This window comes from Ixodes scapularis, unplaced genomic scaffold, assembly GCF_016920785.2.
Source record: "Ixodes scapularis isolate PalLabHiFi unplaced genomic scaffold, ASM1692078v2 PGA_scaffold11__112_contigs__length_91849675, whole genome shotgun sequence".
NCBI classification, from domain to species: domain Eukaryota; kingdom Metazoa; phylum Arthropoda; class Arachnida; order Ixodida; family Ixodidae; genus Ixodes; species Ixodes scapularis.
In genome coordinates, this window is record NW_024609837.1 from 88,165,650 (window position 1) to 88,189,563 (window position 23,914).

Here is a 23,914-nt window from a genome sequence, read left to right on the forward strand (position 1 = left end):
AAACGAACTCGGAGAGTGCGATCACTCGTGAAGTGCCTGCCAAAACGAACTCGCGTTACGCCGCGAGTGGGCACGCGTGTCCAGGAGTGCCGTGCCCGTGACCACGGAAAAGAGAGTGAGCGAGACTCGAACCGGCAAGTTCTTGATCGGCGGTTTCCGGGCGGAAAGAAACCGAATTTCAAGTCGCAAATTGTGTTCTGGGTAGTTGGGCTCTCATATGTCATGTCCCACTAAAAACCTCGGCGAACATAAACACCCTGTCAGTGTCCCTTTAAATGGGAAATCTAAACTAGGCTAGATGGCGCTAGCTACCACCAAATATGAAGGGTACATACAATATTTATCTATCCATCCATTCTATGACACGCGCTGGAAACAAAATGGAGCGAGCCAGGAAGCACAGAAACAAAGTTGCGGCGCTTCTTGACAGCTGAGGTAACTGAAGGCGCGAGCTATGTTGCACGAACTTCTGTTTGCTCTCCAAGGCTACCCGGGGAGCATCTTCATTGAAAAGGACTCCACCTTTTTGGTAAGTTGCCACCCGGCCAGCCACTAACTGAACGCACGGGGATGTACTCGGACGGAGTTGGTTAGAAAACGCCGTAGTTTGAGCCTCGAGTCGGCGCTGTGTTTGTTCACGGGGACGGCGCCAAGGGGAGGCGAGGTGTGGCAGGCGTCTACCCTGATATTTCTTCTGCCATCCCAAGATGACGCAGCTTTGTATACAAATAATTGCCTACGATGTCGGTTTGAAGACCCAGTGTCACGAGTGGCCAAGGTGCAACCCCACCCTTGGTTAGTGTGATTCTGAACCAACAAATGGCGGTGGGTCCGATCGCCTTCCAGGCCTGTACATCAATGCGAGAAATCGTGTGTGGTGGCGCTTCAATGCAGAGGGGTATTTTTTTATATCCTGAACTGGACATCCCTAGTCCTTCGCTTGTTTTTCTCTGCGCGAGCTTCCTTTGGAACGCGCAAGGCTGCGCCAGTTCTCGTGCAGGGGGGCCAGTTGCCTACACTCCGAGCTCACCTCTTCAACAAATGTGGGCATAACGAAACTCGAAAATCGTCCTGAGCCAAATGGCGAGACACAACAGTGGCACAACAGAACCACCGACGCGCTGAAAAATATAAAATTGCCTGTGTGCCGTTATCGGAGATTTCAGAGGCCAATCACACATATTTTAATGCATCAGATTTATATTGACACGAATGAAGGTGACGAGAGGGCAAACAGTGAACTGAAAAATAAAGGTTTAATCAACAAACTTGTGCCAAACAAAAAAAGTAAAGAAAGAGTGTCGAGGCAGCAGAAAAGCAGGCGGCGATTCGGCAGCGTAACAGAGAGCGAGACTGACTCGACAAGGTCGCGGGCAGCTGCTTATCTACAGTGCGTCACCATATCGAAAGTTTGGCAAAGAAGGTTCCAGCATTGCGCTCTCAAGGCGAGGATGAACTGGCACTTTCGAGAAAACAAGAAAGCAGGGCGAAATTTACGTCTGGTGCCAGAATGAATGCGAATCTTCTAGAAGTCCGTGATTGAGCGTTGCTTTCTCGGCTCTGCGGGCGGCAATATGACGGGCCGGCCCTTTTGTCGTGCATAGGCAACCTGCAATGCTGTTTGTTTTGGCGCCATCTAGCGATTGAAGCAAGAAATATTGGGTATCCCTGGGAGTGGCGGCTGCATTGTTCACACGTGAGCTTTTACTCTGGTGGCGCTGCATAGCGTAGTGTCTGAAGCAAGAAATACTGGGTATCCCAGGAGGCCGTGATCGCATAACATGCCAGTACAGCGGAAGCTACGGCCCTGGCGGGCCAATGGGAACGTGACTGCGTATCGCCGGAGTGCACCTCTACTCCGCAGAAGTATCAGGCTTTTTACTGTCATGCTCAAATATGTGTGCGTTATGCTCGTATACGCCGCGCATTTCAAGGCCTTCGGCATGCAATGTGGAGCTTATTGTTCACCCTTCGCCAAGTTACAACGAGACAGGGTATAACCGTGGTCTCTCACTCTGCCAACACCGCCTGGCTGTTGCCGGCTGGCTATGTGTTTGGCTCTTTGTGGATTTCCAGGAAAACGTGCATGATGACGTGGTAGACTTGGGTTTTCAAAATTCTAGCTTGAGGAATTAACTACCTAAAAAAATAAAAAATAAACTATTTTTGGGCGGTCAGGTGTCTCCTTTAGGTAGCTGGGTATTTATTTTGACCAAAACCACAAAACTGGAAAACACAAAAAAAAAAAAAGATACTCAGGTTTAGATGTTGAGTTTGTTAAACCCAAAGTAAGACTCGTGCGGGAATCATAATAAAAAAATGCCGAGGTTAAAAACTAACTCGCAGCAATAAATGACAAGAATTAATTTCAATACGAATTCAGCGATAAATACAATGACTGGCCAGGCCACGGCCGGACTGGAAGCGCGCACTCTCTTTCTCTTCTTACGGCCTTTGCAATCGCCCGTGAGTCAATGGCATTTTTTCTCCATGTGTAGTTCACTTGTTTGACGCCAGGGGCGCAACCACCTCACCCCACTCGGAGAGTCCCTTCGAGCTGCTTTGCGCTGGTGTTCGAGCTGCGTAGGTTGTTGTTTTGGCAACGGTTCCTCGGAATACTTCTGATTAACCATGCAAAGACGTTCACGGACAGAAACGAAAAATCAGCTGGATATGTGCACAAGCCCTCGAGGAAGCACTTCAGGCTGTAATATGCACTGTGTGAAAATTGTATAGACTACTACACCCTCGTCTAGAGCAGCTGACCGACTTCATGAGCGGCCTATATGAAATGATGATGCAGACCACGGCAATAGATAGATTGGGCCTGCTTACATTTCACGAGAGTGTACGAATTATTTATCATCTAAAGTTCCTCCCCGTAGAAGGCGTCCGTCTCCTCCTGTCCTTGAGTTGCAACAGAAGTCCTGGAGGTAAAGACGAGTATAGTTTTTCCGCTATTGCATTGGCCGTCTCTACTTACAACTTTTTACTCCCGAATCTCTCGGAGATGTGCGTCAAATATTCACCGTTTTGGGCTCATCAGAATTGCATTAGATAGTGGCTGGGGGTCTAAACGTAAGGATCAGGTGTCAAAGGCTATAAAAATCTTGGCCGCAAGTTGCAACAGTGCTAAGATACACTGTCAGACGCACTCTGTGCAAACGGCAAGGGGTAGGTCAGATGTGAGGTGACAGTGCCCCCCGCGAATTGCGGTGGGAGGTGGCGATTGCCCTAATTGCAAAGGCCGTAAGAAGAGAAAGAGAGCGCGCGCTTCCAGTCCGGCCGTGGCCAGGCAAAGGTTCTGGGTTTGTGGATACCTTTTACACATAGTTTAAGCGATGTACAGGGTGTCGCAAAAAAAAAGTCAGTTTTTTTTTTTTATTGCAAAAATAAACGAGGCATCGCCAAACTCTCATTCTCCGCCCAAAGGTAGCGCTAGAGGTCACGACCAGATGCTAAAGTTTCGGCCATATCCGATACCTTATTCAAAAGTTTTAAGAGATTTTCTGAAAATTTCAATGGGAAAATGGCGGTCGACGGAGTTTTTGAATATATGGGGCTCTGTGGGCACCAGAAATCGAAAACGGGCAAAAATAGGCTCCAATCCCATTGAAATTTTCAGAAAATCACTTCTTAACTTTTGAATCAGGTGTCCATTCGAGCTGAAACTTTGGCATCTGGTTATGACGTCTAGCGCTACCTCTGGGTCGAGAATGAGCGTTCGGCGAGGCATAGTTCATTTTTGCGGTAAAAAAACAAACAAAAAAACCTGCAATTTTTTTTTTTGTGACGTCCTGTACCAGTCTTACTTTGGTGATTTACGCACGCAAGTAGTGGTGTGCAAAAATGAAAAAGGTGCAAACGGGTAGAGCTTGACGTTGTATAAATATAGTGTAAGCACGCACATGGTACGCTGATTAAGAATGAAACAGTCCAACATTTTACGCTAGCGTTGACCATATCGACAGTTAAAGGTGCATCAAAAGCTAAAGCTTGTACGCATATACTGCTCAGGCCGATATGTTTGAATGCTCGTAGTACTTTATTACCTCCAAATTTGGTGTAAGTTGTCTATTGATTGCTGACAACAGAAAGAAGGAAACATTCTAACCCTGGGTTGATAGAAAAACTGCACCTCCTGACAGCTACCAATCATCTCGGTGCCGATTATGAGTATTCACTGCATGCCAACGGTCGCGTGCTTATAACGAGTTTTTCCACGTGATTTCATACAATCGCAATTGTTCCTGAGTCTTGACAAACAACAATGTTTGCTCAGGCAAGTGGTTACATGTGAAGCTTAGAATACTTACTGATTACCAGCTGAACGTTAGGAAAAGCGACGAAGAGAGAAAGAAACACACTGCTGGACTATCAACCCTTTAAATGAACTTCCTTTCCCTCAACCCAATCCTAAAAGGTAGCTTCTTCTTCAGTCAAAGCTTAGACAGAAACTTCCTTTTTCTCCTCACGAACCGTGTTTTCTCTTCTTTGACTTTCCCCATCCTAAAAGAGTAGCTTCTTCTTCAGTCAGAGCTTAGACAGAAACTTCCTTTTTCTCCTCACGATCCGTGGAGTTTTCCTCTTCTTCGACTTTCGGATCTTGAAAAACTTCCTTTTGTCTTTTATAGACAATTGCAAGCATGGCGCCACAAGTGGTGCCCCATGCGTGCAAGCGCGTGCAACGCACGGGTGAACGCAGCTTTGGCAAGCCCGTAATCGCACGGGCGTGCCTGCTTGAGCAGAGACATGGCGGCGGCCAGTTGCCCAGCTTGCAATCGTCTATACTTCCGGTGGTGTCACCCTCGTTTTACTCGGTCGGATCTTGGAGTCACAAGGTCCCAGCTTGGTTCATCCGAGGTGCTGCTCTCCTCAGTTACATTTTTTCTTTGGGCAAGAGTGCAATGGAGGCAACACTCACACATTCTTCCTCCCCCTCAACGCCTCAAGGAGCTCCCTTCCAAGCTGCTTTCGGTGTTTTGCTAAGGCGGTAACGCTTGTGAGATCAGGAGCACATTTGCAGGCCCGACAATGTGCCCAAAAGTGGCCCGCCGACGTTAGTGCGGTCACAGAGGCTGCATGTTTTCTGGTGCAGTCGTTGATGCACCTCCCTGTTTGCCCTATGTAGCTTTTGCCACATGACATAGGGATCTTGTAAACAACTCCTTTTTCGCATGGGGCGTAGGGTCTTCGGTGCGCAGTGCTGCGGGTCGTCGTCCCGTTCTGGGCGGTTTTCCGGTTCCCCCTACGGCACATGGCGTATGCCTTGTTGGGGGCGGAGCACACAACGTGGATGCCTTGTCGGCCGGCTATCTTTTTTAACCGATGAGTAATGCCGTGAACATATGGGACCACTGCGAAAGGCTTTGGGGGCTTCTTAATAGGTGGGAACAGCGCAGGAAAAACCGACGAAGGACGAGTAGAAGTGCACAAACACAGCGCTGACTAACAACTGAATGTTTATTTTCAAGCGAACCAGAAAGTAAACACTGGGTGTGGAGAGGAAAAAACACAGAAGCCAATAAAAAGGAGGGAACCCGATAAAACAAGACACTACCACGCCATATCACTTTCACACACGTCTGCCACAGTTCTTGATAAAAAACACTTCGTCAGCCCCCAAGTTAACCGACGGAGCACTGACGCATTCTTCCTCCCCCCTTGATAAAATATAAAAGGCCTCATCAATCTCCCGGGCAGTCTTGTTTTTGTTGCGCGCCAAGATCGTCAACTCATTGAACAGGGGGACGCAGCCGCACCTACTACACTGTACCGCAAGGTGGCCAGAGGGTGAGGAACGGAGAGCAAGGGAATGTTCCCTCGCCCTCACGTTCACACACCTCCCTGTCTGTCCAATGTAAACCCGACCACATGTGAAGGGGATCTGGTATACAACCCCTACTGCGCATGAGACAAACGGATCGCGGTGGTTAACATCACAGTGGTTATCCCTGTTCAACCCTCGGTTAACGGCGGAGCATAGTCGAGATAACTTCCGGGGCGCCGAAAACACCACAGGCACCTTCTTTTCCGTTGTTTGATTCTTCTCAGGATTTTGTCGCACTTGCCTTCAAAGCCTTTCACATACCGGTACGAGGAGGGTACTCGAGTACCCAGCGCCCCACTTTATGAGGGCAGGACTTCTGTAGCACCGAGACTAACCGCCGAATTCAGAAACCTCACTCAAACTACACTCAAACTGAAGGGCCCCTCCACTTCCTCGAGGAAGGCGCGAGGGCCGGCGCTGGCCAATCGCGAGGACGGATCTGCCGTCGCGATTGGCCAGCGCCGGCCCTCGCGCCTTCCTTGAGGAAGTGGAGGGGCCCTTCAGTTTGAGTGTAGTTTGAGTGAGGTTTCTGAATTCGGCGGTAAAGCTTCGGTGGCCAGCCCCCGTTTTACGTTTTTGGAATGCTCCGAGGTAAACGGAAGGAACCCCTTACATGAACGGGGTTCATAACTCCAGCACACGTTGCAAGTTGCATAAGTTGTTCTTTTTTTTTTTTTTTTTTTTACAAAATGCGAAATAAAATGCTTCTGGGTTACCTTGGTCTATAATGCATGTAGCACACAAAAGAGCACGAGCTGAATCGCAGTGGGAAACGAAAACGATAATGATAAACAAGCGTGTAACCACGCGAAAACTGAGGGCATTGCACATGTAAAGAAGGTATGTTTTGTTTCACTAAATAAATTACCAATAAAGTATTCGGTTTTATCCTGCGAGCGAAGCGGAACATACGAGTGAGAGCATACTGCCCTGAACTTACACTTCCAGTGAACAAGCGCACCATCAAAAGCATCTCGCTTGCTTTTATAGCTTTTGGTGCGCTCAAACCTTTGAAAACATAATTATGATCAATTCTATTATTTCAGTTACTTTATTAAGTGCGCTTATGTTTTTTTTTGTCTTTTGCGTTCACGTGCCATTTTCTTAGTTATATAATATTTTCCAAGAAGTCCGACAACTATAGCCTGTTTCATCATAAGTAGGAGCCGCATAATAAAAAATGTAGGCAAAAAAAAAAAAAAAACATCGCAAACACGCGGACACACATCAAAAATGCAATGTAACGGCCCATTCAAAATTTGTCGTTAGTTTTTTAGAGAGCAGGAGTTTAGTAGGTGCCACAAACACGCGGACACACATAGAAAATGCAATGTAACGGCCCATTCAAAATTTGTCGTTAGTTTTTTAGAGAGCAGGAGTTTAGTAGGGCGACATTGTTACCCGTTGTAGATTAAAAAAAGTGCAGTACAACTGTTAGCTCGGAGTCTTTAGCTTGCATTGCGCGCAGTATATGTGATACACAGTCGCACGATGGTAGGATGCAGATGGTCGACTGAACCCAGGATCCCTGCTAGAGCCCCTTGATAAAGGCGTTTTTTACAAGTACCACCAACTATTGTTGTGAAAACGCGCAAGACACGTGCCACGAGCGGGTGCTCCGCCGCCATTGCCTTTCAAGGGCCAGTCATTTTAGTATTGCGCCGCCATTTGCCTCCAAGGGCCGCTCGAGACACGAGTCTCGTGCACTGACACAATTGACGTGGCTTGAAAGACCAATGCAAACACATCGAGGGGTTTTAGTCCCTACAGGTTCTGCAGCGTAAGCTCCTTGCTTTGAACGGAGCTCGTGCTCGAGCATTTGTCCACGTGCTCTGATCTGCGGCGACAACACAGCCAACGATCCCCCACCGCACTTGGTTTAGCCTAGTGAGCTAAACCAAATCAGCTACGCTTAGAGTATCGGCCCTCTTTTCCCCAATATTGTTGTGGGTGCCACCATCTTGGTGGTTAGTAAAAAGCAAACGCAACTGCCGATCGTCATGATTTAAAAGTGCGACTTCCTCAGCATTAGTTTCGGTGTCAGGAAGCTCACGTCGTATTGCTTTGCTTTGTCGCAAACTGTTTAAACATTTGAGGAGGACGGAAAAGCGTTTCCTGTGATTTCAGATAAAGCTTCAGATAACTGACAACCATCATTTTAAGCACCAAGATGTGTATGAAGCGTAGCTTATTTAGCGGCTCTAGTTTAGCCCGATCGCATAGGCGCAGAAAGAGAACAAACAGCTTGACCTCGCGCTCCAGGCGCTGGTTCAATGGCTTCATCAGTCCGTAGCGTTGGCTGCGCTCCGAACTAAAGTAAAGCAAAGCAAATATTCAGATCTTAGGGTTTCACAAGCCAAACCAACAAAAATCATTTAACACGCCCCAATAAAAAAAAAATTGCGGGTTTATTTGGACTATCTGAAGACTTTTTGACGTGCAACTGAAATATCAGATTGGCCTCCGTCGGATTGCGGGCACCTTGGCCAATATTTAAACCCGACAAATATAGATTCATGGGCCAGTGCGTTGCTCAGAGACGCTAAAACGATTTATTGTTTTGTGTTTCGTTTTAATATCATTGCCACTTAAGAGTCACCGAGGTGGTTTTTGAAACAAAATATAGTCAAACCATTTCGACAAGCATAGTTTGATTGCGAAAATTATTTTTGCAAGTGATAAAAACATTAAAATGTTTTCACATATGTGGTGGAATCTTAGATGGCAGAAGGCATTTCATGGCGAACATTTCATTTGGATCGCGTCGGGCATGTGTACTGACGCTCAGTAGAGTGCGCGCAAAAGTAGCTGTGGTGCACCCGCAGCCTCGCGCTTGTTGTTCTGACTTCTCTGGTTCGCTCACTGCGAGCATCCAGGCATCTGACACCTTGACATCTGGCGCTTTTTCTGTCTTTCACGTGCCGTTCCAAGCGGCACACGACGGAAAATGCACATCAAGCTGTTCTTGAACACGTGTCTTCATCTGTACTTTATATTAAGAAACTACAATTTGCCGTGACTGAATGGGGAAAGTTTGAGGTCTTATAACATTCTTAACGTGCAATACATCAATGTGGAAGTTCTGGAAAATGTAATATCGAAGGATGCTTCATAATTTATTGTCTCGTTATTTTGATTAGTTGTTGCGATTCCGTTTTTATAGCGCCATAAAATAATACCATTTTAAACTTTATTTTTTATTTTAAAACATACATTATCTGTACAGTTTGTTGCTTACTTTTTTAATTTATTGCATCCAACCGAACGCTCACGTAAAATATCGTGGACGATGGGACGTTATAACTCGAGAAATATTTTTTTTTATATTAGAGATTGTGGTCTATTAAAAGCTGAATAATTAACTAACAACTAAAAATAATCATAATATCGAGACATTAAAGTATCCATGAAAAACAGCTCTTTAATTTGACATTAACTTTATAATTGTAAGATACATAGAAAGAAAGTTATGAGCCGTCAAGAAAAGCACCAAAATGTCGTGCACGATGGGGTTGCACCTTAAAACCGTTCATGTCTTTTTTTTTAAATTTTTTTTCTACTATTAGCCACGGGAAGTCGTGCTGCGGGCGAGTAAACTATCAAGCGGTTTAGAGAAAGCAGCTCCCTTTTTGTGGCGCCTGCTGGCTTTTCCCTCCGTATTCCACTTTGTGGTGTCTATATTGAGGAGTTTCAGCGACGGTGTCACCGCCCTGGCGGCCGGTCGCCGAAAGAGAAAAAGTGGGATAGGTTCGCTGGGCATTGGCCGCGAACGTAGGCGTATAAACTTCGGCAGCAGGAATATTACGCACGCGGCTCTAGTGTTCCGGTACGAGCAACGGAGGTGACACGATCTGCTACGACCACCCGGCGCTGCGATGCAGGCGTTGAAGGAGCGCAACCTGTGTACTACGCAGTCAGTCGCCGTCCCCCAACGCAGATCGTTTGGCACTCAGGGCTTTCCGCCCCGGGTTCTTCGTTTGTGTCCTGCGCTTGTGTATGTGCTCAGTGGCTGGATATGGACCTCATAGTCATAGAGCAGTTTTTCAGACTTAACAGCGACTCAAAGTTGACGGCGGAGGGGCTTGCAGCAATGCTTCCGGTTGGTGCACGGGTGTGACGACTACACGGATAAATTTTAAGATTGCTGCTAGCAAGGTGGTCCATAGTCGCTTTAGGTTGACACTATTTTAAGTGTAAGTACTCCGTGCAAAGGTGAATCTATCCAGTTTCTAATCCGCCTGTTTTTGTTGTTTTTATCACGCACGACCGACTTCTAAGGCCCACTTCAGACGGAGCAATTTCACCCAGCAACTTGACGTCGCAACACCAGCAACACGGGCCGTCCATGTACACACGCAGCAACCAAATTTTTCTATGACTTGCTATCATCATCATTCACTTTGAATTTTCTTGCAGTATTTAGACACCCAGCTACACGCTAAAAACGTGTTTTTATATCTTTAAATGGCGTTGAGAATACTAACTCATCTTCCTGAAAAGGTTTATTTCCAAAAACGATTGATTTCAAACCAGAACCAAGTCTAGCTGTCATCATCACCACCACGGGTGGTGATGATGTTGCGTCCCTGATTGGCTGCTGCTGCTTCAAACGGCTCCGAGTTGTTCGAGTTGCTCGTCCGTTTCGAGCTGGACCCGATCTCAGCAATTCGTGTCGATCTAGGGAAAGCTAGGGAACAACTTGCCAGCAACCTCAAAATTGCTGGAAAAGTTGCCCCGTCTGAAGCGGGCCCAAGCAAATGCTCCTGTACCGATCACGGATTGAATGTCTTCGACCTTGCGTGGCATAACGCCCAATAAAAAGTCATGTCTGTTCTGCAAGAAAACTCCCCTTTCGAGTGACCTTCTTTGATTGATAATTTCTCCCGTATCTAGGTGCTTTAAACAACACGATCGATTAGGTTTGCTTTCCTAGTTAAGACATTTTGCTGCCACATGCGACACTAATGCTTGGCACGGTGTATGCCACTGGTGGCATTGTGAATTGGTTTACTTCCAAAGCTAGAAGTGTAACAGGTGGGACCATTCAGTTTGCTAAAAATGTGATGATATGGGAATTTCATTGCATGACTAGCGTTTTACGTTTAAGATTGATAAGAAACATGCGCATGTGATGATCCATGTCTACAGCATAAGCTTTGCAGATCCCGAATGGGTGTGCTATAGGCTACAGCCTCAAGGTTTTTAATGGACCGAATTGGTGATTACACGGCAATAAATATTGTGGCAGAAACCCGCCCATTGGCTCTGTGAGTTCTGATCGTGACCACTGGTGTGCTGTCGGCAAATTAGGTAATGGCACACCGTTTCCCTGACCATCTGGCTTCAAGGGACATCGCATCTAGATGTGCTTAAATATGTTTATTTCAAGGTTCAATTGACCCCTCTGCATCATTACAGGAAGGCCGTCTCAAGTAGGGATGTTGCGAACCACCCCAAGTTCGATTTCGAAAGGTTTCGATATTTGCGAAGCGAACTAAGGTTTGATTTAAAAAAACTTCGATATTTTCGTACCGATCGAGGTTCGAATTCGAAAAATTCGCAACTTTCGATCACAGTGGAGTTTCGAATTCGAAAAGTTTGAAGCTTTCACAGGTTCTAAAATTTCGGATTAGAATATTTCGAATATTTTTTTTCTTCAGGTTCGATAAATTGGAAGATTTTGAAATCCTTTGGAAATAAAATTCGAAAACTTCAAACCCTTTGAATTTTTATAGACATGAAGTTCGAACAATTTGAAGATTTCGAATTTCTTTCTGCATAAAGTTTGAAAAGTTCGAAGGTTTCGATTCTCTTTTAACGCTAAATTCGAAGAAAGAAAAAAAAAAAACTTTGAAGATTTTGATTTCCTTTTTAGTCCAAGTTTTTAAAGTTCGAAGTCCGGCTTTCATGTTCCTCCATAGTTTGTTTCAAAAATAACGTTTTCACGACTCACTGGTTTTCACAAAATCAAGTCTAGAAAAGTTCGGGTGTGATATCTAGATTCTGCGAAGTTGGTCAGGCAATTAAACGAGACGACGAATGTCCCGGATGTGCTGGAATATTTGCCAGTGCAGAGTGACGTATGACCATGGATCAGTAATTGTGACCGCCAGCCCGGGGTGGGGGGAAGGGGGGTTTAACCTGCATCACACAGTAGTGATCACACGAACGCACTGTTTAACGATACTCATCCAGTTCAAAACGGCCAGGGACGAGCAGGAGGTTGAGGCTCAAAAAAACCTTTAAGCGACCTGGCAAACTACCTCGCCAGCCCTTGCACGCTGATAGTAATCCGATCGAACGCCGCCCGATTGACGCTGGCATATAGTAAAGTTTGTAATTGTCCTGGAGGTATATTTTTGTGGGACGGAGGAATCGCCTCGCAAATAGCCGACACAACTCGAGGTCGAGGAGCGTTCTACCATACAAGTGGCGTCGGAAGAGGAAAAACGGGGGGTAAGAGGGGTAGCGGGGGGGGCTTTAGTTCCCTTCCCCCCTTCCAGATATTTCGGACTGTTAAAGAAAACAATACAGAGAAAGAGGGCGTGGTCGAGCTTATTTTAATCTGAAATTATTTATGTATATGTATAGCTACTGTCGCTCTTCACTGCATAAAAGATTGCGTAGATGGTCATTGTTAGAAACTCGTCAGAAGGCACTACTCGTCACATGCTTACTGGTTCGGAAGTTCAAAGCTATGTCTTTTCGACCTAAATACCTGTGCCAATAGTAAAAAGAAAAAAAGAATAAATGCGGGGATAAAAAGCTGGATAAAAAAAAACTATCAAGAATTCGCCGGGAGTGTTGTATTCTTGCGTATTCAGAGGTTCAGAACTTTGAAACAAGTTTCTTTTACCAAAATGTGTACAGGCTAAAAGAAGCACATCCCAGGATCGTGAAGCGAAAAAAAAAAAAAAAAGTTTTCTTTTAATGACGTGCTGAACTTGAACACTATTAGAAATCTTCTCCCATGAGTTAATTTATTCCTTAACGTGAAAAAACAATAAATACATTATTTTGTATTCTGCAGATGGCAATGATATGTACTGTCTCTGGTGTTAATTTTAATGCGATACCTCAAATAACTTGGACGAAAATAAATATCAAGTTTAGGGCATAATTGCATGTAGTACATGTTTGGACATTTCTTCGAAACTCGCGTTGAATAACAATAATCACATCTTAAGATGGCACTTACCTAGGCTATACATAGATCATTCTTAAAAAAGTATAACATCTCTACCACAAATAGCTTCGGCTACAGCGCGCTTCAAATCTGGCACAAACGATATATCATCAAAAACCCGTCGTCCTTCCTCGCCCCTTCGGAAATTTATTTCTTTCAACTAAGCATGCCAGAACATTGAAACAAACACCATTGTCTTTCGTAAGGAATGCAGCACCGTGTGTAAAAGTTTGAGAAAAAAAAAAACTATGAATGTACCTCACTACTTGAATTCAAATGAAACCGTCCGCTGGTCTTTCGAAGTTCAACGAATGTCGAACTTTTACCCTAAAAGTTTGAAGTTCGTCAAACTTCTGACTTTTCAGGATTTGAAAGTTCGAAACTTTTCGAATTCTCTTGATAAATAAGTTTGAAAGTTCGAAATTCATAGAATTTTTTGGTCAGTCAAGTTTGCAAGTTCGACAAGTATCGAACTTTGCAGCGCAATAAGTTCGAAAGTTCGAAAAAGATCGAATTTTTTAGCGTAATAAGTTCGACGGTTCGAAAGCGTCGAACTTCCTAGCTCAACAAGTTCGAAAATTCGACTTCCGTTGAATTTTTTGATGTAGACAATTCGAAAAATCAAGATCTTTCGAACCTTTCTAACCGCTTGATTCGATCATCGAAACTTCGATTCGAAAAAAGTTTGCTACATCCCTAGTCTCAAGCCACAACAAACAGCAGTTAATATACGATGCATAATAACAGGCACCAGTGTCCAGGCGTTTAGTCCACAGAAGCCAATCTGAGCCTAAAATTTTTTGTTTCGTTTAAATTGGTGTATAATCCGCAGGGCCTGACTTCCGCGCCTAGTGCATAGTCCGCCAAGCTGGTGCGTTGTGTCTTCGTGCTTTTTTTCCTGGGTGGCATTTTCTTCAAAAGTTCTTCGGCAAACGCTATTGAGCCTGAAGAACTGCTCTTGAGGCCCATATCCAGCCACTGAGCACACACAAGCACAGAATATAACATTCGGTGCCAAGTACAAACGAAACACGTGGGTGGAAAGCCGTGAATGCCAAACGAGCAGCGTCGGGTGACGGCGACTGACTGCGTTGCGCCCCTTCGACGCCTGCATCGCTGCGGTGGGTGGTCGTAGCTAGTCGTAGCGAGATGATCTTCACTTTAAGCAAGAAATCTTGCCATACCATAGTCAACATATGTGTGCAAGTGTTCGATAACGTGGGCTCTCTCACGTTGGTGCAGTTGTCATTAAGAAAGGTACATATCAACAATGTTGCGTGTTTAAGGCTGAAACTATGACGCCTACTTATCTAAACCTATATTTATCGGTCTGCGGCTACAAACATTTTCGTTGACGTTCCTTAGATGATGTAAACGTTCAGTCCTCGCATTGAATGGTGTTGCGAACTCTTCGGTTGTGTATGAAAACCTATTTTTGCTCTAATAAAAGACATTTTCAAAAGGACACATGTCTTCTGCTGACACATATCTTCCAATTTACAATGCAGAGGCAAAAAGGAAATCAACTGTGTACATCTACCACTTAGCATAAACACCTTTTGCCATTCATTCTTGAGGACACTCAAATTTCAGCTTAGGTTACTCTTGTTTTAGAAGCTTTGTCCTGTTTTGTAAAAAGAAAAAACGTTAAAAAAAGCTTAACCTTTGCTCTCCTTCTGGCATTTAATACAGACTTGTTTGTCAGCAGATCACACAACAGATATCACAGTGACACATACAACTCGAACAACCGATGAGACTATTGCTATTACAATGAAGCTTTCCACGAAAGCCAAAAGGAGGCTTGTAGGGGTGTGCAAGCACATTGAAATGAGATTGGCGCTTCCGGGGCTTGTTTACATTATGCGTAAAAACAGTACGATCGGCAACCTGCTGATCGCAATATAACACCAAGGATACCGATGTTCCGATACATAGAACGCAGGATAAAGACCTCAATCGTCCCTTGTATGCTGTAGTTGTCATACTTTCCATCCAACCGCTTTTTAGCGCAATTAACTAGAACATCCGAAGAGTTCGCAACACCGTTTAATGCGAGGCCTGAATGGTTACATCATCTAAGCAACGTCAACGAAAATGTTTGTCGCCGCAGACCGATAAGTTTAGTTTTAGATAAAGTATGCTTCATTGTTTCAACGCGCGAACATTGTTGATATGTACCTTTCTTTGGACCCGCATACATTCGGTTCATCTTGGTGACACGTGCACCAGCGTGAGAGCTCACGTGGAACACTTGCGCACATATCTTGACTATGGCAAGGTTTCTTGACTAGGGCAAGATTTCTTGCCTTCAACTGGCTTGAACACCTCATCTGTAGCATCACAATAGGTCTTGGTTGAAGCGATGATCGTCTCGCACACGGCAACAGAGAACGACACGCTTTGCTTAATTTATACGCTACCGATTTATGGGCGTCGCAAATCTATCCCCCTCTTGTCCGCCAGGTTGGATCGATCGGAGCGCCTCCTATATTTGCTGAAACTCCTCAATTCAGCGTGAGCACAGGTGGCAGTGGTCCCTGCTGTGATTTGGGGGGGGCCCCTTCCTCCAAAAACATTTGTTCCTGCCCCCTTTCTTCCTCGTGTCTCTGTATTTTTCTATTGCTGTTGCCCACAGGCTTACCAAAGATAGCATAAGCTATCTTCGGTAAGCCTGTGGGCGACAGCACCTCGGAGCAAGCTGGAAGAAACATGCCTGAAGACAAGCCCAAAATCCGAAGAAGTGGACAAGCAAAAAAAGTAGTAAAAAGGTGGCTGCCAGAGAGGAAGGATAATCCCCCCTTTGTCATAGGATCTCATGCCTGAGGAAGGTGGCTTGGCATCTGTGTCTGGAACCTTTTATAGTTTGTTTCAGCTTGGGTCCGAGCGCAGCCGATGTTACGAGCCGAAGGGCCAATCAAACGGCAAAAGAGGCACAACGTCATGGCGTGCTCTGTGCAGTTGATAGGACCAGCTGGTATTCACCGTCTCTGCGTCCTCCTCTGCCGGCTTGTCCTAGCACGAGCAAAGAGCATGCCATGACGTTTCGGTTTTTGCACTGTTTGATTGGTTCTTCGGCTCATAACATCGGCCGTGCTCGGACCTAAGATGAAACTAAGTATAGTGTAAATCTTCAGAAAGAGAGAAAGAAGGGGGTGGGGAAGGGGGGTGGGGGGGGGGGGTCAGGAAGGGAAAACAGAGGTGGTCTTGAAATCAAGCATGGGTTTTCTGAAGTTGACATCTTTTGTCTCCGCTCAATTGGACAGTAGTAGACTGGAAGCATCCAGTCCTATGTGCTGTGGCTTCTAGTCGTCCAATAAGTGACTTTTTTCGACACAAATGCACTAAACGGAAAGTTGAGGAAGACTCTTTGAGCCTGATCGTCTTGAAGCCAAGCGTTCTTTGACGAGAAGTCATTGGTTAGCGCAAGTGCCAGGGAACAAGATTGTGCCTCCAGTCCATCTGAGAGTGACGACGGTGAGCCAATTGTCAGTCGTGGGAACGACGAACTGAGAAACCCACCTCCTCACATGAAGGCAGACATACCATCTGATGTGGCCAAAACAGCCGACGATTCCCCAGCACAGCCCATGCTACGATCCTTCCCCAAAACCAAGTATGGGAGCGATTCCAGGACCTTCAAGGCAGAGTGGCACACCAGCTTCTTGTGGTTGGAGTACTCTGCTTTTTGCATTCCCTGTCGGGTGTTCTCCACAGCAGTCCGGTGTCTGCGACACAGCGCTATCGCAACTGGAAGAAAGCCCTTCAGAAGGATGGCAGGCTTCGACTTCATGCGAACAGTGCGGCACACAAGGTGTCTCAGGCATCCTGGGCTTCCTTCAGGCTCATGAATGAAACAAGCACAAGAAACTCAATGGCCGTGCACCTCAACGAGGCATATTCAACAGAGGTGAGAGAGAACCATCGCTACATTTCTGCAATATCTGACGCGCTTCGATTTACTGCGATTCAGGGGATAGCCCAGAGAGCAGATGACGGGTCATTTTTGAGCGACAATAAGGGAAACTTTCTCGAGCTGCTTCAGCTTGTTGCGAAAAGTGGTCTTTGTTCTAAAAAATTGGAGAGTGGCCCTGCCAATAAGAAGTATACGCACCACTCGATTTAGGACGAGATACTTTCTGTCATGTCGGATCTAACTTTGCGCCATTTTAAGAAGGAAGTGGACAGTGCCCAATGCTTCGTACTAATGGCTGACAAGTCCTGCGATGTCAGCAATACGGAGCAGCTCTCTGTCATAGTATAATACTTACTCAACGGGTCCTTGTACGAGAGGTTTCTTGGATTCATGAGCGTGAAGATGCAGGACGCAGCCTCTCTCTGCAGCTACGTAAAGGAAAGGCTGTCGAGGTGTGGAATCCTTCTCGAGAACTGTATTGCACAAACGTATGACGGTGCCAGCGCCATGAGTGACAAGAGCAAAGGAGTTCGAGCCCTCCTGAAGAAAGATGTGCCTCAAGTTGTTTACGTCCCTTGCCTTAACCACTGGCTGATTTTAGTCCTTGTCGACACCTTCAAAGCTTTAGGCTCTGTGAGAACATTTTTCACCCTAATGGAGACGCAGTAAGTCTTCTTGGGTAAATCTGCTACATATGCAATGTTTCTTGCAGTCCAGAAGCAGGTATGCAGCACGGCTATTAAACTTAAAGGTATCAGCGAGACTTGCCAAGTAAATGCCTGCAAAGCCGTTGTCCGCACACTCTCCACGATCATCATTACGCTCACACAGATCGCAAACAAGCGCCAACAAGATCGGTGGAAGCACATGGGATTTTGTACCAGATGAACATTACATTTCTTGCACATTTGTGCATCTTCAGCCAAGTCTTGGGCGAGCTGCAGATCATCTCGGACTATCTACAAAACAAAACATGCGACCTTACTCAAGCATCTATGATGATCACTGGAGTATGTGAGCAGTTCAGCAAACTGAGAATGGCAGAGGGTTTTTGCAAGCATTTGGAGTCTATGCGTCGGCGTTGCGGAAAAGAATGGCATTAGCCTCATAACAGATCGACGAATAAATCGTTCAAGCAATGCTGCCTGGGGAAGACACCAGCTACTGCACCGAAAATGAATATAGATTGCACATTTTTCTTCCCATCTCTCTCTCTCCTTAAGGATATAAGACTCCTGGACCAGCTATAATTTTAATAGTTCATCGTATTCATTGCCACATCTTATGCGCTTGTACTTTCATGATCATTGTTTTATTAAATTACAAGCTACTATAGCTCTTTCTTCTCTTCAACCTTGATTCAGCAATAGTCCTAGTTGTTGGCGCATTATAGCCTTGGTCGCTGCTGCGCCATTAAACCCCAATCAATCAATCAATCAATAGTTTGGTGGCTGAGATGAAACTGATTCCTAAAGTTCTGCAGCAATACTAGAAAAAGAACCAGTGCAAGGTGACAACCACCCTAATGTTTGGTGAATTTCTGGGCAAATTTCAGATAGCATTCCAGGAAAACCTATCGTCTGTGTGTCACAGCTCGGAAAATTCCTGACTTCAGTGCTGCATGTGAACGTACGTTTTCATGCCTGCATTGACTGAAGATGTATCTGAGAAACAGGATGTGCAACGAAAAGCTCATGAGCTTGGTGGTTCTCGCTGCGGAAGAAGCCACTGCAAAAAGCCTGGAGTTGAGTGACATTGTTGACGCCTTTGATGCTGCCCACCGTAACAGGCGTATTCGCCTGTACTAAACTTTGGACTAGTAGCATGTAAAATTGTAAATATGGGTGAATATTTGAAAAGAGAAATTGTCTGAAAACTCTGCTGTAAATGCATGTAAAAAGATAGACTCAACTGAGCTTTAAACAATGGCCGTACCCAATCCAATCCAGCAATTGTTCCTCGTTCCTTATCTTTCCGTTAGCCTTATGATAACCATTGACTCTAAAAGGCATGCCCCCCCCACCAATTTGGTTCGCCTCCCCACTGCCCCCCTCCTTATGAAAATTCTGGCGCTGTCCCTGTTTGTTCATCCAACGAATGATTAGTGATCTGAAGCCACCCACGAGTCTGCGGGGTTTCAGCGTTCTGGAGAATGGAGGAATCTCCTTTAACGGACAATGTTTTTGATTGCTTGTAACATTCGTTTGATACTGCCAGAACAAGCCTTGTCGTTCGATACCCACCCATATCAACCTTTGCTGAATTCCGTGTTAGAGTCGGAAGCAAGATGGGAACGGCAGGGCGTCCCTTTCGGGCGCCTGGCCTTCAGCACGCGCTCGTTGCCTTCCGCTGTGCTTCGGCTGCGCACACGCTTGACGCTCCGCCAAAGTGTTATGGAAGTTTGAAAGCTCGCACACGTTTGGCCATAAACAACCGCCTTCTAATCCTTCTCTGTGTTTGACCTCTTACTTAAACTACGGTGCCTAGAACGCGTCTCCATCTGGTCTGTTTAGTGTCCTATTCCGCCCATGCATCGAAAATGGTCCCGAAGTGGCAACAAATGACGTCTCAAAAGTTGATGATGAGGCATGTGGCTTTCCCCTTTGTAACGGGTGGTCGCGCATTAACGCTCCAAGCCTGCGGACTGGGTGTCCACATTGGTCTTTTTAACTCCACCAATCTTGCGGTCGTCCCTTTGTAGTGTCCACTATCCACCACTCTGTGCTGTTGTTGCCGTGGCTTGTGAGTGGATGAAAGCCCAGCACCGGCTGGAGCATAATTGGTGCCTGCACGGTAGTCGGCGCCACGCTCTGCCCTTTCCTTGTGGTAGTTTGGCCCCTGGTTGCTGTGTGTGCGGTGTGTCACATTCCATGTTGGCGCCGAGCCGGGACAATGCAGGATTAAGTGGTCCATTGTCTCCTCTTCCTGGTCGCTGACACTACGCTGGATTGCCGCCATGGAGGGTTCAAACTGCTGTCGATATAGTTGTGTTCACAGTGCTCCCACTCAGGCCTCAAATATGAGACTGCTGCCCAAGCTGTTATTGTAAAAGCTCTTCGATTCTATTCTATGTTTGTGGGCAACGTCGAATTGAAGAGATCATTTCGTGCCTGCTTCTTCGACCCAGTGTGCTCTTTCTGCTTCATGTAGACGTTGTCTCACCTCACTGGCCCTGTTGGTTGCAGATGTCTTCTGGTTAGGTTTGGAGAAAAAAACCATACTTGCGAAAATGGTTGACACGCTTCACCCAGCCTGTCGGGATGGACTTAAGACTCGTGTAATCAAACACGTGCCAGGTACCCATCGGCTTTTATTTATGTTGAGTAGCAGACTACAATAGCTAAGCTTGCTGGAAACCTCCCGCGCCTCAAACGTCGACCACCCGATGTCTCCTTGTATGGCCCCAATCGTCAGTTTGCCATGGCAGCTCAGCGCCTGGCGACCGACATCTCTTTGTCTTTGGTTTAATCAGGCACATGTGTCAGCCGAGACGCAGACGATTACGTCTGCAAACGTGAGGCTAGGCGCTTGCACGGCATTCTATCGTCACATATTTGTTGCAGCTCTATAGAATGCGCCGACGTAAGGTGTTCCGCTCTCTCTGTGCCGCCTGTCGAAGGTGCGCTTAATGTTCGTCTGAGTAGTCTGGTGCATTGGTCAGCGTGACTCCCTGGTATCTATACTTTTCTAGGGTCACAACGTCTTCTCCAGTTTCAGTACTTTGCTGTCAGCGCAGTGCCCAGAGAATTGCAGCACTGCCGACTTCTGGACATTAAAATTGAGTTCTAGCATTGACAGTTGTCTCACGCGAGTATTTGCTAAGGATGCTGTCGGATGCCACGATTGTGGTGGTTGTCCGTAGAAGTTCCGGCGAAAAGCGTGAGCAAACAAGAGTGTCGCTGTGGCGTCCCAACTCCTAGCTGTGAAGCTTCCACGGGCTGTCAAGCTCGAGAACGATCTGCGGCAGAACGGTCGTCTGCCACATCCGCCACCACTGCTGTGACACTGCCAGGATTGCAGTTGACAACGACATGACGCTTGTATGACGTCATCATTAGGAAATCGAGGGAGCACTGTTTTGGATGCGGTCAACTCACCAGTCGGAGACGCGGCACCATACTTAAAGTTTGTGGTGCCTGAAGGTCTTGCTGTACATTGGCTTGATCTGACAAAATTTTATACATAGATTGAGTTTCTGGGTCGGTAGATCTCTGTAATCGTTTTTATTTAGTTATTGAATTTATTTATTTCAAAATACTGCGACCTTAAAGGGATGCTGAACAGAAATTTTGGGTGGAAATTCTTGGTCGCAATGGCATACATAGCATGTCCTTTACTTCTAAATGACGTTGTTTTGTGCGAAAAGGCGTATAAAATTGAATAAACACGAAAAATACAATTTTACGCGACCCCTGGTGAGCATCGTGGAAAGCTCGCTTCGTGACGTGCGCATTTGCGCATTCTCATTTGCCTCAAAAGACAGACGGAGCCAAGCCAAGCCAGGCGCTAAGCCGGGTGGCATTTGTTATTGTTAGTACCACGCGGGCTCTGCCCCATATTTTGGATTTCCGCGACCTCGGCTGGTCGGCGTTCGGCATTGCCTTTTGCGATCTCTTTACTAGTATGGCGACGTATAAAATCGTCGGCAACAGCAGTAGCAGCAGCCTCAGCAGCCGCAGCAGCAGCACCAGCAGCAGGAGCAGCAACACCAGTACCAGCCGCTTTGAGAACAGCCGCCGAGCGAAGAATCAAGGCGAGCACCAACGAACGAGGAGAATGCGCTGAGGCACCAGGGGCGTTGGGGGCGCCGAGAATGCGCACGTCAGTTCCGCTACGCCTGCTCCCAGAAGGACTCGCTCGCGCCGGCGACTTCCGGCCGAGGATTCGCTCTTAATTCAAAGAAATACAATAATTCGGGCCCCATCCGTCTGATTGAATGTCGTTTTTAGCTACAGTACCATCCCGTGAAGCCCGCTCGGGCAATAATTATGAGATTCCAAATATTGGTTCAGCATCCCTTTAAGAAAAGTCATTGCAGGAGTGGGAATAACATATACATTGCACTGAAAGACACATACAGAGAGAGTCAACTTTCCAAGGGAGAGGGGGCCAGTCAGGATAGCGACGACCGATGATGGTGTTCGCCCGATGGAAGTCCCCCGGGAAGTCGAATAAGAAAAAAAAACTAAAAGTTGTTCGATCCCGCTGGACACATTACGACGTGGTTGGTTTACGATGGCCAGTGTGGCCACGTTTATTTTCAAAACAAAACAAGTCAACGGTAATATACAAAACTTCAAAAATTAAAACTTCATACTTTAATCCCCCAGTCTCAAGAGCCGAATCTCCCTGATCTCCAGAGCCGAATTCCCGAGAATCCTCTCGGCAGCCCTTTTCTAGACTCGTAGAGGCCTCCTTTCCCTCCAGAGACGGACCAATCACTTCAAATTCCACGACTCACACGTGGTACACTGTTATCCTATGGTCGGCGAGCTGTCATCCTGGCGCTCCAACTGGCAGACCTAAATTCCTTGTAGAGTTGTTCTCTGCAATTTTTCCAGTCTGACTGGCGCCAACCGCTAAGTTATTGCATCGGGCAAAAAGCGACAATTTTACAATAAGTGGCAAAACCCTCTATATACCAGCACATTCGGCTAAACTCCACAACCAGCTGCAAGAAGGGATCTGTCCGAGCAGACTCCTGAAACCCGAGACGTTTCTTAACGACCGCAGGGGAAACGCTCCCACCTCCCGGCCGCTCTGCCCACGCAAATGCTCCCTCCAAAACGCAGACACAAACATAGGCAGATAAAAAAAAAAACTGCCGACGCAACTGTAGAAAGATAGACTTTTCTAAAACAAATCTTACTTATTTCTAACAAAATCCTTCGTTACTTAACAGAGAGTGTCATAGGTAATGCAACACAGCCTAAAAAGACACATCAATAAGTAAAATAGAGGGGTTATAGAAGGGATCCCATCAATAAGTAAAATAGGAGGCACAGTGCTGGTACTGTAGCTCCTATTTTGTAGTGGTACTTATACCGTGTTTGAGTCGGAACGCCATTGGTTGTTGTTATGATCGCATGCCAGCCAATGGGAGCGAAGTGCCATCTGCCTTTGGCGAGGAGATCTACCTATAGACCTTTGCAGAAAGAGCTCTTTGACCGCCACCATTTTGCGAATCGAGCGACCCCTATCAGCCAGAACTTTCAGCCACACGCCTGAGCTGTGGAAACCCAGTCAGCGTGACTACCCACCTGCATTGTGCATTCGGAGTTTGCCGGCTTTTCTTGGAAGTTTTTACTTTATTTGCCTGTTTAGGATGCTTACCCTTTGTGCGTCATCTTCCACTGTGAGAACCAGGGGTTACCAGGGCACGTAGCCTGCTTGGCCTTCGCGGGAAACGAACAAAGAGAGCGAACGTCAAGCAGCCCGCAACACAGTCAGTTCGACGTTCTTGGAGGATTATTTTCATTGAGATAATCTCCAATAAGCCTTCCCGACTATGTTCCGGGTCTTCGTGAAAAATAGCTGATAGAGTCGGGTCTGCGCAGAGCCTTTTATACTGGGATCTGGGTCTGGGGTGTGGGGACGAAATAGACACGTTCGTTCATTGGCTTTGAAGCTGTGCAGAAAAGCAGCTCTCTTCTACATCTGCGCCAAAACATTCCGGATTCCGTTTGATTGTCGTGAAGTGACTATCGTCAACCTGTATATTGGATACGCTGTGCTATTTGAGACCTTTCTCAAATCCTGTTTGGATAATGCAGCACCGTGGGGTACATACGATATATGTTGTTTAATTGATGAGTCTGGTTGAATTTGAGGTTGTGGGCAGAGAATATCCATCCAGTTCGGATATCCTGGGTGGTCAAATATTTTCGACGTTTAAAACGTTTGCAGATTGACACGGCTGAGTGTATGGTGCCGTAAAAAGATTAACATAATATGGAACAAAGATTCCAGTTGCATTGGTTCT

At 46.2% G+C, this 23,914-nt stretch overlaps 1 protein-coding gene across 4 annotated transcripts in view; it reads left to right on the top strand.

Moving 5' to 3' along the window:
• The first annotated feature begins 343 nt into the window (after positions 1-343).
• The window catches only part of LOC8036583 (gamma-tubulin complex component 4), a 105,065-nt gene continuing 81,494 nt past the window's right edge, over positions 344-23,914 (top strand). For 3 of the 4 annotated variants that reach the window (XM_029992796.3, XM_029992797.3, XM_029992798.3), the window contains exon 1: positions 345-529. In XM_029992796.3, coding sequence (XP_029848656.2) covers positions 455-529 — 75 coding nt within the window. In that variant the 5' untranslated portion in view covers positions 345-454. Of the gene's footprint in view, positions 530-23,914 lie in introns of all 4 variants that reach the window. The other variant, XM_029992795.3, reaches the window with a different exon arrangement.